Below are 16454 nucleotides of genomic sequence, written 5' to 3'. Positions count from 1 at the left end.
CCAAACCCAACTCAAATCCTTTATTATATTGATTGGCCATTTGTTGCACAAAGTAAATTAAAATATCAGACTTTCTCAGAATTTCTTAGTTACCGCATTGTCTAAAATATACACACACACACACACACACACACACACACACACACAGGCACCTCACACATATTTAGTACAATACATTAACGCAAAATCTTTTTCCCAAACAAGCAGCAAAAATGGCTCTGCATGAGTGCTGCTCTCTTCTGCTGCAGTATTTTGTCAAAGTTTGACCTCTGGGAATTGTTTGAATTAACGATTTGGGTTTTTTTTTTTTGGAACCAATTCCACAACGTGATTCCTCTTAAAACAAAGGTGTAGTACCTTCTGTTGCAGTTTTACGAGTGAATGTGAACACTAAATGACTGTTTTAACATTTTACCAGTGTACTTCTCTATAAAACATCCTCTTTGGAGATGTAATGCAGCAGATCAAAGTGTTTTTAACATCCTGCTTCATTGCACTACTTACTGTATACCCTTTCTTCTCCTGGGTAACCGGTATACATGTATCCTTCGTTCCTCCAGATGCTGCCTGGTTGCCATCTGGCATCCTTATACTTGCCTGGTGTTATTTTATTGCTGCTTTTTCCCACACACATAACGCCTCCATACTGTTTCCATAGCAATGCTATTACTGAAATGACGGTTTTCTCTTGTTGTTACCACTCTTCACTATCAAGTGTCCATATCTGGAGACTCTCTAGCAGCCAGGAACGCTGCTCTCTGCAACAAATAGCTAATTGTGGTGCAGGTAGTGTAGGAGTATGTGCTTATTACATGGTGCAAGTTTGAGAACAACCTTATTATGTCATGCATTTAGGTACAATGGACAAAAGTGTACAAAAAAAATTTGCCTTAAATTTTTGCTCTCACTGTGTAGAATTTCAGGCACATTAACTTTGGGATGTAACATATTGAATCACATTATTTCTAAGGCTTAAGCTATAATGAAACTAGGACTGTTGGCTTTTCTCTTACCTGCAGTGTAAGCACTTTTCTATGCTGAAATTTACTTCATAAAGCAAACAGATGGACAGAAAAACAAAGATTTTATTTCCTCTTTTAAATTGCTCCCTTGGAACACATTCATATTTACAGCAGTAACCCTGGATGGATACAACAGTGACCTGAGCTGCAGTGGGAGGAAGTGTTACACACACACACACACACACACACAAACTCACACAGAAGGAAAGATTCAACTCACTGTAGAAACACAGCAACGCTGAAGCTCTCTTGGAAAAGTGTGCGAGCACAGTGCCTTGCTCACAGACACAATGAGGTCCTTTGTTGTTTGTCGTAGTGCAAAACATTTCAGTCCAGACATATGGTGCCAGCAGCTCATATGGCTCTGCACAGATATTACCATGGTGACCAACCTGGGGATTTAAAAAAAAAAAAAGTAATGGTGTGCAAGAGTAAGACTTAAAGCTCATATACTGCAGATTGCAGTATGTACAAGTGTCTTAAAGAGCTGTGGGAAAAATAAATAAAAAATTTTATAAATACATTTTTTTTGGTTAAATAGGTTTCAGTATTTTGTACTGTACTTGCCCTAAATTTGGCAATGCCTAATACACCTTTAATGTGCACCTTGGTGGAAAATTGTTGTTTCATTAAAAAGATATTAATTTGTAAAGTGGGGTACATTGTCTTTTTGTTCATAAAGGTAAACAAGTTCTTCCAAATTAATAATTAGTAACTTTAAGTCTCTATGAAGTTTTGCTGTAGTGGTGTCATCTGCCCATAGTTTCATGACATTGGTTGTCATTTAATAACATATTGTGGAGTTGACACTGTAACAGCAATATGCTATTTTTGATTGCCACTAAGTTTCCATTGCATGGGCATGCAGTTGCATGGCAGGACACACAATCTGCACTGTAACTACTGCCAGCACACTAATTCATTTTACACTTGAACTGGGCTTACTGAAGTGTTTAATTAAGATAGATTTGAATAATTATAGAATGATAGGTAATAAAGACACACAACATTAGGACATCTAGCTACCCAAGTTACTACATGTAGTGCTGTTTTAACTATAACTGACTTGCACTTTAATCTGACTACAAATCTATTGTAAGTCTGTCCTCAGTAAAGGCAGTGGTTGTGATAGATTGAAGGTTGTGACACTTTGACCCTTCTTATCTTCACCAGCTGTCTCAAGTCTGTAATCTAATGCTCCTCTGAGAACAAAGACAGCCTCTAAATGGATACACTAGGGATTACGACCCAGTGGTGACCTGCGTGCGTGTGTGTGTGTGTGTGTGTGTGTGTGTTTGGGTGTAAGTGATTGGGTGATACAGAGAGTAAAGAGAGATGCTTATGCTATTCAGCTGTCTGTTGATTTGGTCATGTGTGATGGTATTTTATCAAAGTGTAGTTTAATGTTAAATTCCTAATAGAAACGTCATCATCCTGCTGCTTATCATTAGGTACTTGACAGAGTTTTCTGATTTAGGTTGAGGTCTGTCTGTGTACTGTATATTTACATGTCAGTGTATTACCAGAGAGAGGGTTGAATATCTCTACAAATTATTAGAACTTGTCTGTGTTTTTTGGGCATGATTATGCATTTGTCACAATTTTAGAAGGCTAGTTTGTACCAGAGAACTTACAAAAAGTCTTGATTATAAGCTCAATTAAACTCTGAATTTGGATGGAAGTTAAGTAGAGTCATGTACTGTAGTAATTAATCAGCGCTCTGTTACGTAAGCTCCTCTTGGTCTGGAGGAGATGTGGTTTTATTTTCAGGGGTCATTTTGTTGATACTCTGAGTGGAGGTGGCAGCTGCAGAGGGTCTGGCATCTTTCCACCGTGACACACTTCAATGCTCAGCCACTGGATAATGGAAACTCTGGCTTTTATGCAAACCTGTGCGGGGATGCTTTGTGGAGAATTGTTCTTCTGCTCATTTGCCTCAGAGTAAATGAACCCAGTTTATCCACCTTCATGTTTGTAAATTAGAGTTTACTCTGCTTTTTGTGCTAACATGAGTTTTTACTTTTTTGTCAAGTATGTTTTATTAAAGAAGGATTTCAAAATGTAGAACATGTGAATGCATTCTACATTTTCATTTAAGAAAAACAAAGCAGGAGAATACAACAGATAGTGTCCAATATGGATAAACACACACACAAAGGAAACAAAAAGAAATACTCTTTACCCTCCCTCCCTTCCTCCCTCCCTTCCTTCTGCTCTGTACGTAGAATATGACAATAAAGGTTGCAATGGGAATTATAAAAACAAAAAGTAACAATGAACAGTCTACTACACAAGGAGTGTCTATTACGGGTTATTTCTCAGGTAACAGACGAGGGGCAGCCAGATCCTATTGAATTATGACTCTCTGTTCTTTAGTGAAAATCTTATTTATTCAAGATGAAAGATATTAGTCAATTCATTGAGACATATTTTAAAAGTGTGAACTTCCTTCTTCTTCCAGAATGTCAAAACGTTTTTTTTAGCCGTGATCAGACCATAGGAGAGAAGTTGCTGCTGTACTCTCCTTAATACAGACGTGGAATCTGGAGTTCTCAGTACAATTAAGGCAGGATCAGGTTTTATATATATATGCTATATTATATAGATATATATTATGCTATTACATTTATCACATTGTGGGGAGATGTCTGGAAACATCTTGTGAAGCTTTGATTTTGAATAGTGGAGGCTGTGGATAACCCAAAACTGAATGAGACAATGCCTAGAGTTGATAGAGCAAGCATTAATCTCTTTAAGGCTCTCCTCCCACGTCCCATCAGGAATCCCCATCCCCAGCTCATTTTCCCATGCAGTTTTTATCATCGCGGGGGGATTGACAGATGGAGAAGGCCTTTAAATGCAATCATGAAAACTACTGACTTATGTTGATCAAAATTCTTTATCAACTTTATCTCCTGATGTATCACCTCCTGTTTGATGTATCTTCATGGGAAAGTATTGTAATTGCCTTGTGGTGGCTCATCAAATTAGAAGGTTGCAATGATTAAACATTTATGAATAAAAACAAAACAATTAAGGCGAATAAAACGCAATTATAAAGTTCTGTGATTGGTCATTAAAATCACATCACACTCTATCTTAAGCTCACATGTGATTCTTCTGCAAACATGCTCTCAGCTCTGCCACTGTGGGGAGGTGGAGGAGGGGATGAGTGAGTCTCATTTGAGACCCAGCACATTCGTGTCTTCATGGTGTGGTCCATGATTGACATGAGGATGACCTCAGGGCCAAGACTCATCACTGTGATACGCTTATGGCTGTAGAATCCTTGACCCACGATCTACCCTGCCTCAATGTGTAAACCGCTTAAATGATACAAATGATACAGGAATAAATCTCCAGGAGTAACGTATGACATTCAGTTGGTATCATCAAGTGTGTGTACATGCATTTCAAACTTATTACCCATGACGCCCCGCTAATATTAAATAACTGCACAGGAAATTAAATCATGCTCCATTCTCAGTGACACATATGAGCTTTCAAGACTATACAAAGCTTCAATAACTGTAATGTAGCAATATGCTGATGCTTGCAGCATAAATATTCACATGTTAACATAGTTCCCATAATGGTATTATGTATAATAGTATTTGCATGAGATATGAGAAGGCATACAATGTAACTTCTCCCGAAATTAACCTTAATTATGATGTGAGTTATGTCCTGTATGCCTGAAAATGCTTCTCCTAATAACCAAATGTTACCTCTATAAAAATGAAAAGGGTGAAAAGGTGCCTGCTCTTGAAATATATAATAGGATAATGCATTAAATATATTGTATCATATACTGCATATTATATAACATATAAAACATAAACCCAACAAATAATACAAAATCTAACATGTAAGCTGCCTGTTGTTTACTTGATTCAGCCTTGAGCACATAGTTTGCTGGAAGTCATGGGGTTGTGACAGCTTCATGGTGTCACCATTTGTATAGAGAGTGAGGTCAGTGCAGCACCAGGGGTGAAAATGAAATGCTGATTTTATGGATTTTAATGGTTATGATTGACTAGTGAAGCATTCATGCTCTCCCTCTTTCTTTGTCATTCTGCCCTTTGACCTGTGGCCTCAGTCATGGCTGGAAGAACTGGGAAAGATTTAATGAACGTGTAACTCTGTGTGTTATTTTAATTTCCCGGAGCTGTGACTTTGAAATGACTGATATTATCATGTTTTCTCTGTTGACACTTCTTAAGCCGCTGAAATCGCACTCTGTGAGGTTGTTTTTAAAGTGTTTTTTCATTCCTTTAAAACCATTATTCAAGCATAGTTACAAGCATTCATTTGTTGAGGAGAAGTTAAATACAATCTGACTGATATTTTCTGTTGACCCGATAAACAGCGCTCACAAAAGACGTCCTGTCGATAGATGCATCAGATCATAAAATGCTTCTGTGTGTTGTTCTTGACGGCATGGACTAACAATTTTATTTTGTTGTTTAATATGGAGGACTTGTTGTCTCATCCACTAATCCCCTTGGTACATGTACATATGAAAGCCATGAGCAAAATATTGTGTTGAGAACCACTGTACAAGGGGGTAACAACCACCTTGTTGTGGCTCCGTATTTATAAGGCAAAAGAAAGGTGAAGTCACCTTACCTCCTCAATCAGGGATTTTTTTCCAACTTTTTTTTCTATTTTCTGCAAATGTTATGGAAAAAAGATTGCTCCAACCTACTTCTAACACCTGGAAAAGCTTATTAAAGTACCTGACTCTCCAAGGGGTGGCACTTTGAAAGTTTGAAGATTAAAATAAGTTCTTGAACAGTTCATAAAACAAGCTCTAACCCCAATAAGGGAAATGTTGTTCAACTTTTTTTCCTTAGTTGCACAGTAAGTCTGTTCTTGTTTTGCTTACCATACAGTTTTGGTAGGAATATGAGGCCACAAACAAGTCAGATTTTCTCTACAGTAGAGTCAGATCTCACTGATAGTAACCCCCCTACAGCTGCCACAGATGGTTCAGTCCACGTCAGTAGGAACAGCTCAGTCCAGTGAGCAGGAGATGAGGAGCTTACAGTCATAAGGAGGGGTGACATCCCTGATGCTGCCCTATCAACTTACGTCATTGCACTCGGGGCAGAGGCACAGACAAGGGCACAAGTATGTAGTATGCACTGTCCTGAGTGTGCGTATGACCTACAGTAAACAGAAAACACTGGTTTGGTAACAGTCAGTTAAATGGGACCTATACATTTCCTGCGTAATGATGATGCAAAACCAAGTGCAATGATGAGTTAGTAAAGTCATATTAAATGTGTTTTGGGATATGGTGGAAAGACCCTTTACTGATCTGGCAGTTACACTAACTACGGCAGCACTATAACATATTGATATTTTGAAATGTCACTTTAGTATTTTTATACGCAATATGAAAATGAGGCAGTGTATTTCAGTATGCTGTCAAAGACTGATGTATTTTATGCTGAGAATAGACATCCAAGGACCAAGTCTGATTTTAGCATTATGTTTATACTCTCCTGAGTCCATTATGTAGCACAAACTAAATAAATATTGTCAACAACTGCAGTGTAATAGCAAATAACATATTAAACACTTTTAATAAAACACTCAGCAAATGTATTTAGGTTGACAACAGACTTGTTGGATTCAACAGTGATATACAGCATTGTGTTGCAAAATAGAAATGTGCAGCTCATTAATGAATAATGACCACAAACAAAAATAGCAGGTGTCCTTGTTTATTGTCTTGTTGACCTTGTACACATGGTCTAGTGCCTCAAACAGGTCTTTGTGACTGCATGAAAAGAGCCCTCTGTTGTGTACCAGTGTGTGTGTATTTGTTCTTTGGCACTGTTGTGTTGTGATGTTCTGTGAGTGTTTCAAACAATAACTCGTACGAGTGTACAATGAATTTTAAATCTGGCAATTTTTACATTTGTTTTTACGTTTGCGTGTGTGTTTTCATGAGCATGTTTGGGCGCTTATAGCACACCAACTGTGTCATGCACTTGTGTGTGTGTGTGTGTGTGTGTGTGTTTTGTGCAGTATGTATCCCTTGCTCAGCAAGAAAAAATGCAGCTGTCTGCAGTGTGAACATCATCATCATGCATCATAGAAATTATATTCGTATAAGTGTCAGGTCAGGTAGCACTGACGGTTAGGATAGAAGGAAAGATAGACAGTTGGGTGGTGATGCACAATGCGTCACTGTACACAATTTGTAAGACACACACACACATACATACAAACATGCGTACACATACACACATACTACATACACTCTTATAGGGATTTCGATATGTAATGTGTGAGCTTTTGCTGACAAAGCTCATGATCCAGCATGAAGTAGAACACACACCCACATACATACACATACACACACAGGTGCAAAAGTAGGACACAACCAGTAGCTTACACACAAGATTTATGAGTGTGTCATCACTTGGTGCTTACGGGGCAGCTGCTGGGAAAACAAAAACAAAACATAGAAGATAATCAGAAAAATGGTGAAAAAGGCTAAAAATATGTGCAACCTGACTGATAGATCTTATAAATGGGGGCGTATTTTATACCCACAAGATTTTATTTTTTTCACACAACCAGCAGCTAGTGTGTGTCACTGTGATGGTCGGTCAGTTGGTCGGTTCTAAAAATGTCTACTGAGATCTACTGAGAACGTGCCGTTGTGGGACACAGCTGCAAAGACTCTGAGAGGCTGACTGCTGCATCAGTTTGAGCTCGGCTGGAAGTATATAGCTATATATATATATATATATATATATATATATATATATATATATAGCTATATATTTGAGGTCTATCACAAATGATGTGTTGTTTTCTCTACATCTGAAGTGCAGACACACACACACACACCATTAATCTTTAATTCAGGGCCATGGTGTCGTGGCGGAGATTTCAGGGAACAGAACAGCAGTAAGTGACCTTTATGTGCTGATTAATGATCTACTATAACTTCTTAACTTCCTCTATTATTGGGAGGAGTGCAGAACTTATTTCTCGCCGTTTAACATATTTCTCGACGCGTAGTTGACTTGCGTCGGACACAAAACCTAACATATATATCTGACTCAAAGGATATAATCTGTTGTCTGTCTGTTATCAGAATCAGAAATACTGATTGATACTATCAATGCTATTGATCCCCGGGGGGGAAATTACAGTTACATGTGCTCCCATTCAAGACTAGAAAAGTAGCATACATTTAGAAATGAGAAGTATGTCCAAATAAAGATATATATATTAAAAAAAATACACAATAACAATGTATACGTATGTGTATCTATATAAATATACATATGTATATTTGTGTATATATATAGATATACATATATGTACATATTTAAAGAATAAATAGTGAGGTAGTATATATGAAGAGTGAAATAAGTCCAGAATCAGTCTGTTGATTCTGAGTGTCTGACACTCAGAGGGAGGAGTTGAACAGTTTGACGGCCACAGGGAGGAATGAGTTCCTGTGGCGCTCTGTTGTGCATTTGGGAGGAAAGAGTCTCCCGCTGAAGGTGCTCTTGTGCCTGACCAGCACATCATGGAGAGGATGTGAGACATTGATTTATATATTTATTTATAAATATTTATGGACACTTAAATGCATCTCAACTGTAATTTGACAAATAGGGCTGGAAATCACCAACATCCAAAAGAGATAAGATCAGAATTAAATGGTCATATAGGCACAATCAAGAGAAATATGTCAATCTGAACACATTTGGAATGAAATGAAACAAAATACCATGTTTTGGGGGTTTATGTATTATATTTTTAACAAATGTTTACTTCAAGTGATAAGACTACTGCAGTCAAAAGTTTTTTTTAGGTGCAGTAGAGCCAAAGGAAAACAGCACGTACTGTACACGCTGAGTGACATACAACATTTGAGAAGATGCAGTAGCTACTGCAGAATAAAACCAAGCCGCAAGAGTTACAGTACACAATACTCTCCGGCGATTCAAAGGCCAGCAGAGCTACTGTCACAGACATCACAATTCAGTTTATCTGTAGTTCTGTGAGCTCACCTTTGCTTCTTTTAGCTGGAGAGTAGCTGTAAAACTTCTAATAAAACATGAATACTTGTATTGATTGCTGCTGAATTGTAGCCTCTTTTACCGGGCAATAGAACAGTAAAGGGCTTTGTCCACCAAAGCGTTTTTTTCTGAGGCCAGCATATTTTTTGAATTGTTTCCAATGGGAGCATCGTGTATTTACGCTCTGCTAAAAACGGCAGTAGCGTGATGAGGCACTGAGCGTCTTTTCTGCGCTGACTGTTGGGCGTTTTTTAGTCGTCGTCAAGAGTTGAAAAAAACTTTAGGTGAAATGCTGCGCTGGCTTTTTACCCAGCCATCCAATCACAGTGGAGGAGGGGCGGGACAAATACCACAAAGACCAACTGAGATGTTTTCTTGCATACAAAGTGACATGAAACCAGACAGACCGGTGGGTCCGTCCTCTCTCCCTACGTGCTTCAGCCTGCAAGGGTCAGAGCAAGTACTCTACCTTGTGTTGACATTTTTACATTCAGTATTTGTTGATAACACAAGCTATCTGTGAAATTGGGTAGACTACTCGCAACACATACTTCTGTGTATGTTCCGTATCATAGCAACCAAAGCATCTCAGCTGAAAAAAACTTACACCTCCAAAGCGCTCCTAGCTCGGCGTTTTCAGAAGAGCGCCTGGCGTTTTCAGCTGGGAAAAAACGCTTTAGTGGACACAAGGCCTTTATGTGTGGTGTTTCAGATAATTTAATAAAACCTGCTGCAGTATAGTGTTATAGTGTAGTGTTATATTAGGAATATTGATTTTAGGCTCTTACACACTGCACCTGTCACATGTATTTCAGTCATAATTGATGCATGTGTAATATACTGTTCAAACAAAGCAAAAGGTCAAAAGACGGACAGAAGTCAAGTGTTGAAATACACGAGGAAAGCTGTTAAATATCAGCAAACCTGATCCATAATAACAGTATAATAATGCTAACATGCTGATGTTTATAATGTCAACCATGTCCAACATCTTAGTTTAGCATGTTAGCATGCTAACATTTGCTACTAGGTACCAAACAAAGTACAGCTGAGGCTGATGGGATTTGCAGGTATTTGGTCACAAACCACAGTAGGCTACGTTTGACCTGGTGATGGTGCTAGATGAAAAGTTAAGGTCTGAAACAAATTTCATGGTAGTCCATCCAATAATTGTAGAGACATTTAACTTAAAACCACAAATGTCACCTGACTAACTGACATTGCCATAAAAAGAAAAGAGGTAGTAAAGTTTCTTTTGTTTAAAGTTTTTTGTTGTAGCTGTGAAAGGAAGGCAGTGTTTTTCTCGCTCAGTTCAGTGATCCTCGCTTTGCTTCACAAACTAGTGGGTTACAGCTGCATGCAACCTTCACGTACAAGACTTAGGTCGTGTTGATCATGTCAGTTCACAAGAGTGATTCACATTTGGATATCAAACTAGTCTTTGTAATAATGACACATGTTTGAAAAGCTTTATTTCAAATAGCTGATTACTGTAGATAACAACACACACACACACACACTACTTCAAGTAATGTAACAAATTCTAGTTTACAGTAACACAAATTTCATCCAGCAGCTTTGGTGTTTTGACCACGACGGATGGAGACTGGTATGTTGCACACACTCCGGGACAGTAACACACCTTTGCAACCACAGTCATCTTTCACTCAGCACTTTTCTGCTCCTCATTAGAGGAAAGGGGATTCAAGCCGGCTCCAATTTCATATGTGGGATGGGGAATCTGCTGGTCCCCCGAGGAGTGTGACGGGATCGATCTGGAATGAGCTGCTCTAGCACGGCTTTTCCATTAGGTGTGAGATTGATCTGAGGCTGTGTACATCTTCTCAGTAAGCTGGGAAAGATGGCACAGGAGGGGTGAGTTTATATGAAGAGTTTATTTCTAAAGGACTGAAATTGGATTAAAAAAAAAGCATGCTGTCCAACCCCCTCTTCTGTGTAAATATGTTATACAATATACACAAACAATACACTATACATATTACACTACACATGATCAACCAGTCAGATATAACCAATTACCTCAACAGGCTGCTCTGGCCATGGTTTCCATACAACGCTTTATCTCAAAAGACACATATTAAGCGATTCCAAGGCCTTATAGTGTAAGATGTATTGTGTATTGTTTGTGTATATTGAAGCCTGCCCACCTGGTTATTGTCTAGACTAACAGGCGGGGGTGGCGGGGTAGCCCTTTTATATAAAAATAGCTACAAATGCTCCAGCATTGATCTGGGATAACATGTTTGAAGTCCTCCCTTTCCTGATTAAAGGAAAAACTCCTTGTCTATGACTGATAATATGTAGACTACGTAGATATGACCCCACGTTTATATCTGAATTTGCTGGTTTGCTGTCTGAAACTGTCTGGCTACGATAAGTTGCTGATCCTTGGAGACTTCCATATTCATGTCTGCTGCCCTGATGACCCCCTGGGCCTGGAGCTCTGAAACCTTATAGAGTCTTTTAACCTAACACGTGCTCTGACTGGATTAACTCATTCAAAAGGTCATACTCTGGACCTTGTCTTATCTCATGGTATAATGATTCCTCATGTAGAATGTGTAGATGCTGGTATCTCGGACCATCAATGCCTTTATGTAACATGATGCTGCCTTGTGTTACCAAGAACCCAGCCCCCAATGCTAGATCCAGAACTTTTAACGCATCCTCGGCTGCTAAATTCAATACTGCCTTCAGCATCCCCACCAGAAATGTTGATTCATTTTAATAATACATGTTCGTCCATCGCTTCTCGACACCTTGGATAAATGAAAATTTGGGAGCTGAAGCGAAAATGTTGTAAGATGCAGAAAACTCAGTTAATTTGGAACTTCTAAGATCCCTACTGAAGTCTGTTTTTTTAAGTATTTTTGTTTAAAAACATATTTCTAGTCCTTAAAGTAAGGTATAATAAAAAGTATTGTTATTGGATGGTAGGTATCGTATCTGCACTTTCAAACAATACCCAGACCTTTTTGGGCACTGACGTTACAGCTGTCCTGTGTGTCCAGGAAAGTAACCAAACAAACAGTGCATGTGGCTCACATTAAGCTGGCTGTGTGAAGTGCTGAAGAGATCATATATTTTTTCATTGTAGAAATATGATCTACAGTTAATTTCTTATCCTTGGCTCTGCGTCTCCCTCCTCCAGTTTAGATGCTGACTTTGAAAGAGGAACCAGACTGGTAACACGGGCCTTAACATGACATTTCTGTGGCATTTACAACCACTCTTCTCCTACTTGTAGATTGTTGTTGGTACAGCCTTTTTTCATGTGTGTTAACATTAGAGATTTATCATTTGTTACAGCAAAAGCATCTGCTGATGATGGAGAGAGCCGCACAAACAAACCAAACCAATTTACATACAGACTTTTTTACGGATTTTTCTATGCATATTTGTTGAGTCCAGGTGATGATATTCTGTCCAAACACTTGCATATATAAGCACTGCAGTCCTGACATTTACACCGCATGTGCTCAACCACTGCACGCACGCATACACACACACACGAGAAGAGAGAGACTGTTGAGAGACCCTGCAGCAAAATGCTCTATTTACCTCCGCTTGACACTCCTTATAGAATTACTGGAAAGCACACAACATAAACACCTTACTCTGTAAACACACACACATACACAGTCATTCGTATGCAGACATACACTTGTACTGTAATCAAACACAAATACAGATGCATTAACGTCTCTGCTCTTACGCTCCAGTCTGCTGTTTTTAGTCATTTTCTTTCTGCTGATTCCAATCTCTGCACACCTCCCCCATCTCGTCCATCCATCCTCCTCTTGTTCGCTTTGATTTGTAGCTGCCTATGGGGGTTGTATGTACAGCATGTGAGGGGATTTGGGGAAAAAAAAATATGACTCAATGTCAGCAAATATATGGTTTTGACTTGCACATACTGAAGCTTTTGCATAATTTTTTATATGTATATGTACAGAAATTTGCAAAAAAAATGGGACTTGAACAAGACTTCAATACACCAGTTGGAGTATATATGTGGTCTTTCTATATATAAGCAAAGAAAAAAAAAACAGTTATAGCTGCAGAATTTATCAGATATTTGCTACTTGTGTAGAGGTACTGCTGGTCCAGATAATAGAGAGAAAATGAGGGTAAGAAGAAGTAAAGAGAATACCATAGAGAGAATAGTGTGCAGAGTGAACAGGAAGAAACCTTCAAAGATGGGTGACAGGTGAGAAAACAGAGTGAGAGGGCGAGTGAGACGGGTAGTGGGAGCTAAAGAGAGAGAGAGAGACAGACAGACAGAGAGAGAGAGAGTGGGAGTGAGAGAGAGAGAGAGAAAGCTGTGTGTTGAACCACAAGCCTCTCAGTTCCCTGAAGGTGCGCTGATGGCGAAGTAGCTTCCCTGCTGAGAAAAAACAAAAACAACAGGAAGGAGAAAAGAGGGGAGCATCCAAATATCGGATAGAGAACAAATATCAGAGAGCGAGGGAGACGTAGAGGGGGAGAGCAGAGGAAGAGGGGGAAACTGGGGCACAAGCACATTAGTAACACACATTAACATCGTCAGGCAGGAGCAAGGCTGCGCAGAAGAGAGTGAAGAAGAGGGAGGAGAAGAGGAGCGAGGAGAGGAGGAGAAGAAGTGACAAGACGGGAAAAAGTGCTGATGGCTCAGCCTGGCAGGACCTGAGAGTGACTCCAGCCCTTATTTCCTACTTCCTCTCTGCCTTGTCTCCTTATCCCTTCTCTGACCCTGTCCCCTCCTCTTTCACCCTCCTCTCGCCTCTCTCTCACTCTCACTCTATTGCTCTCTCTCTCTCTCTCTCTCTCTCTCTTCCCACAGTCAGACCAGGGAGAGCAGAGCGCCTGGGTCGCATCTTCGTCTCTCTCTCTCTCTCTCTTTCGTTCTCTGCCGTCCCTCTGCACTCTCTCCCCAGCTCCTCTGATTGTCATTCTGCAGCTGAAACCCTCGGCATCAGAGGCAGGACACAGGAGGAGGGAATACCGGTCGGGGAACGAACTGGGCATCCCTCAAAGAACTGAGGAGTCTTTTGTTCTTTTCAGGCTTTTGATGATTGACCTGTTCCGCTGCATCTCCACTACGAGGAAAGACTTAAAATGGAAGACTTGTTGTGAGAGTAAAAAAAAAAAAACAGAGGAAAAGCTTTTGCAGTTTTATTTTGCTTCACAGAACAAAGTGATGCAAATGGAGACCCAGCGTTTGGAAGTGAGCAACTGAAGACTTAATCCATTTCCAAGGCAAGAAAAAAGAACTGCAAATGAAACAGGAGAACCTGAACACAGACTTTGAGTAAAAGAAGACAAGACACTGAATCAAGAGATTTTTAAAAAACACGCTCTCTAGGCTTCCCCTGCCAGTCTCCACTCCTTCTGTCCCATCTGTACTTTTCCTCTGCGTCTCGGGCTCTGCTCCCTCGACTGAAGCTCAGCCATGCAGGTGTCCATCGCCTGCACGGACCACAACCTGAAGAGGGGGAATGGGGACCACAGCAAGCAGAGCGCCACCAGCCCCAACGTGGTGAACCAAGCCAGGGCCAAGTTCCGCACCGTGGCCATCATCGCTCGCAGCTTCGGCTCCTTCACTCCACGCCACATTTCACTCAAGGAGTCAACGGGGAAACACACTGGCATGAAGTACAGGTGTGTGTGTGTGTGTCAGAGTTAGGAGTGTGTGTGTGTGTGTGTGTGTGCAGTTTATTCCTCCACATGTTTGTATGTGCTGCCGTGCTACTCATGTGTCTGATTAGATTTCTCTTCTCATCCACTCTATCTCAGCTGCTACATCTTCATTATTCTTTTATTATGCTGCTCAATTTTTCATTAGAATTGAGTTGTCCACACATTTGTGATTTTGAATGCAACTCAATTCTTTTACATCTTTCATGGTTCAAAGTTGAAAAGAAAAGTAAGAACAGATGGCAATTGAAATCTTCCTAGGAAGTACACGCTAGCAAGAATGATCCTTATATTGATATCTTGGTGATAATTAATTATTGTTAATCAACTTTTAGTAGAATAAAAAGAGTTTTGTCTGTGTTTATATGTGATTTTGAACACACTTGCCATATCATGATACATATCGATATCACAGAAATATTCATATTAATATCTTAACACTGATTTTAACCATATTGTCCACTCCTACTTATGTTGAACCCAGAGGAATTTGTTATGTTTTAAAGAATCATTTCATGTAAATAAGAAAACAGCTTTAAATCTTGCTGATAACCTACTGCCTCACTGAAAGTCACAAAATTCCCCCTTTCTGCCTTGAAATCCCCTGTCATATGCCTTTTATTGCCATCATATTGTAGCATTTCATAAAGCCATTCTTGCCAGCACCATCTGAAGCACCTTCTGCCAAGCCTGCAGTATGTTTTCAGCGAGCTTGCGCTACACATTTCAAATTTCATCCTCAGTCTAGAGACTTATCAGGGAGTCATACAGAAGCTGCTCATTCACACTGGATGTCATAAGCACACCTGACAGGACTTAAGAATAAATGCTGTCTGCAACCTGGTGAGAGTTGAACTGACAGTTTCTACAGGTGCTTTGTCTGTTCTGTCTGTCACTGTGCCTCCTTTCCCCCCACAGTTCATTTACACTCTGTTTCTCACACATACTGTCTCACACAAACCTGAAACCTCTCCCTTGTTTTTCTGTCTTGCTCAGAAATACTCAAATGTTCAAATTCTAATGCTTTCAAATGCCATGAATGGAAGAGGACTATTTTTCTTCTGCTTCTCTCCCACACTTCTCTCTGTCTCTCTCTCTGTCTCTCTCTCTCTCTCTCTCTCTGTGGTTTGGTGAGACAGCTCTGCAGTGTGGGCAGAGTGTCTGAGTCGGATTTGACCTCAGCAGTGCAGCTGCTCAGCTGACTTGTGTGTTTGACTCTCGTGGCCTCAGGCTGTGGATCTTACGTAAAATATGGTGCCATTACTTTCTTTCCGAGCTCTGCAGATCAGTGTGAAACCAGACTGGGGTGTGTATGTGTGTGTCAGAGTGTGTATAAGAACATGTTTTGTGTGTGAATAGAGAAGAGATAGTGACAGACTGCATGCTGAAGGTAGCGCTAACAATTCAGCACTCCTATATTTGATGGTGTTAATATTCCATTGAATAAAGACGCTTTATAAAACTCTTCAGTGTCAAGGCGGGGAAATCATAAGACACTATCAGCCCTCAACCTGACAATAGTTTTGCAGTTGTAGGTAGATTTTAGGGTAATTTTAGGACTTGCGTATTGTAGCTGTTGCCAAATGAAAGTTCTGCTGCCCGCTCTGTTAAAATGAGAGTGCTTGTGGCGCTCTGCATATGGAAAAATAGGTTAATGATGCAAAAATATTTTGCAGTT

The 16454-nt window shown here is 39.8% G+C and overlaps 1 protein-coding gene across 4 annotated transcripts in view; it reads left to right on the top strand.

The window, feature by feature from the left end:
* Nucleotides 1-16454, top strand: part of kcnab1a (potassium voltage-gated channel subfamily A regulatory beta subunit 1a) — a 92394-nt gene that overhangs the window by 13295 nt on the left and 62645 nt on the right. For 3 of the 4 annotated variants that reach the window (XM_070905316.1, XM_070905315.1, XM_070905314.1), the window contains exon 1: nucleotides 14532-14740. The exons of the other annotated variant lie outside the window; for it this stretch is intronic. In XM_070905316.1, the coding sequence (XP_070761417.1) occupies nucleotides 14532-14740 (209 nt within the window). Of the gene's footprint in view, nucleotides 1-14531; nucleotides 14741-16454 lie in introns of those variants that run through there. 4 annotated transcript variants of the gene reach the window in all.

The sequence above is a fragment of the Enoplosus armatus genome, chromosome 5 (assembly GCF_043641665.1).
Source record: "Enoplosus armatus isolate fEnoArm2 chromosome 5, fEnoArm2.hap1, whole genome shotgun sequence".
NCBI lineage: Eukaryota > Metazoa > Chordata > Actinopteri > Centrarchiformes > Enoplosidae > Enoplosus > Enoplosus armatus.
This window is presented reverse-complemented; position numbering and strand designations above follow the sequence as displayed.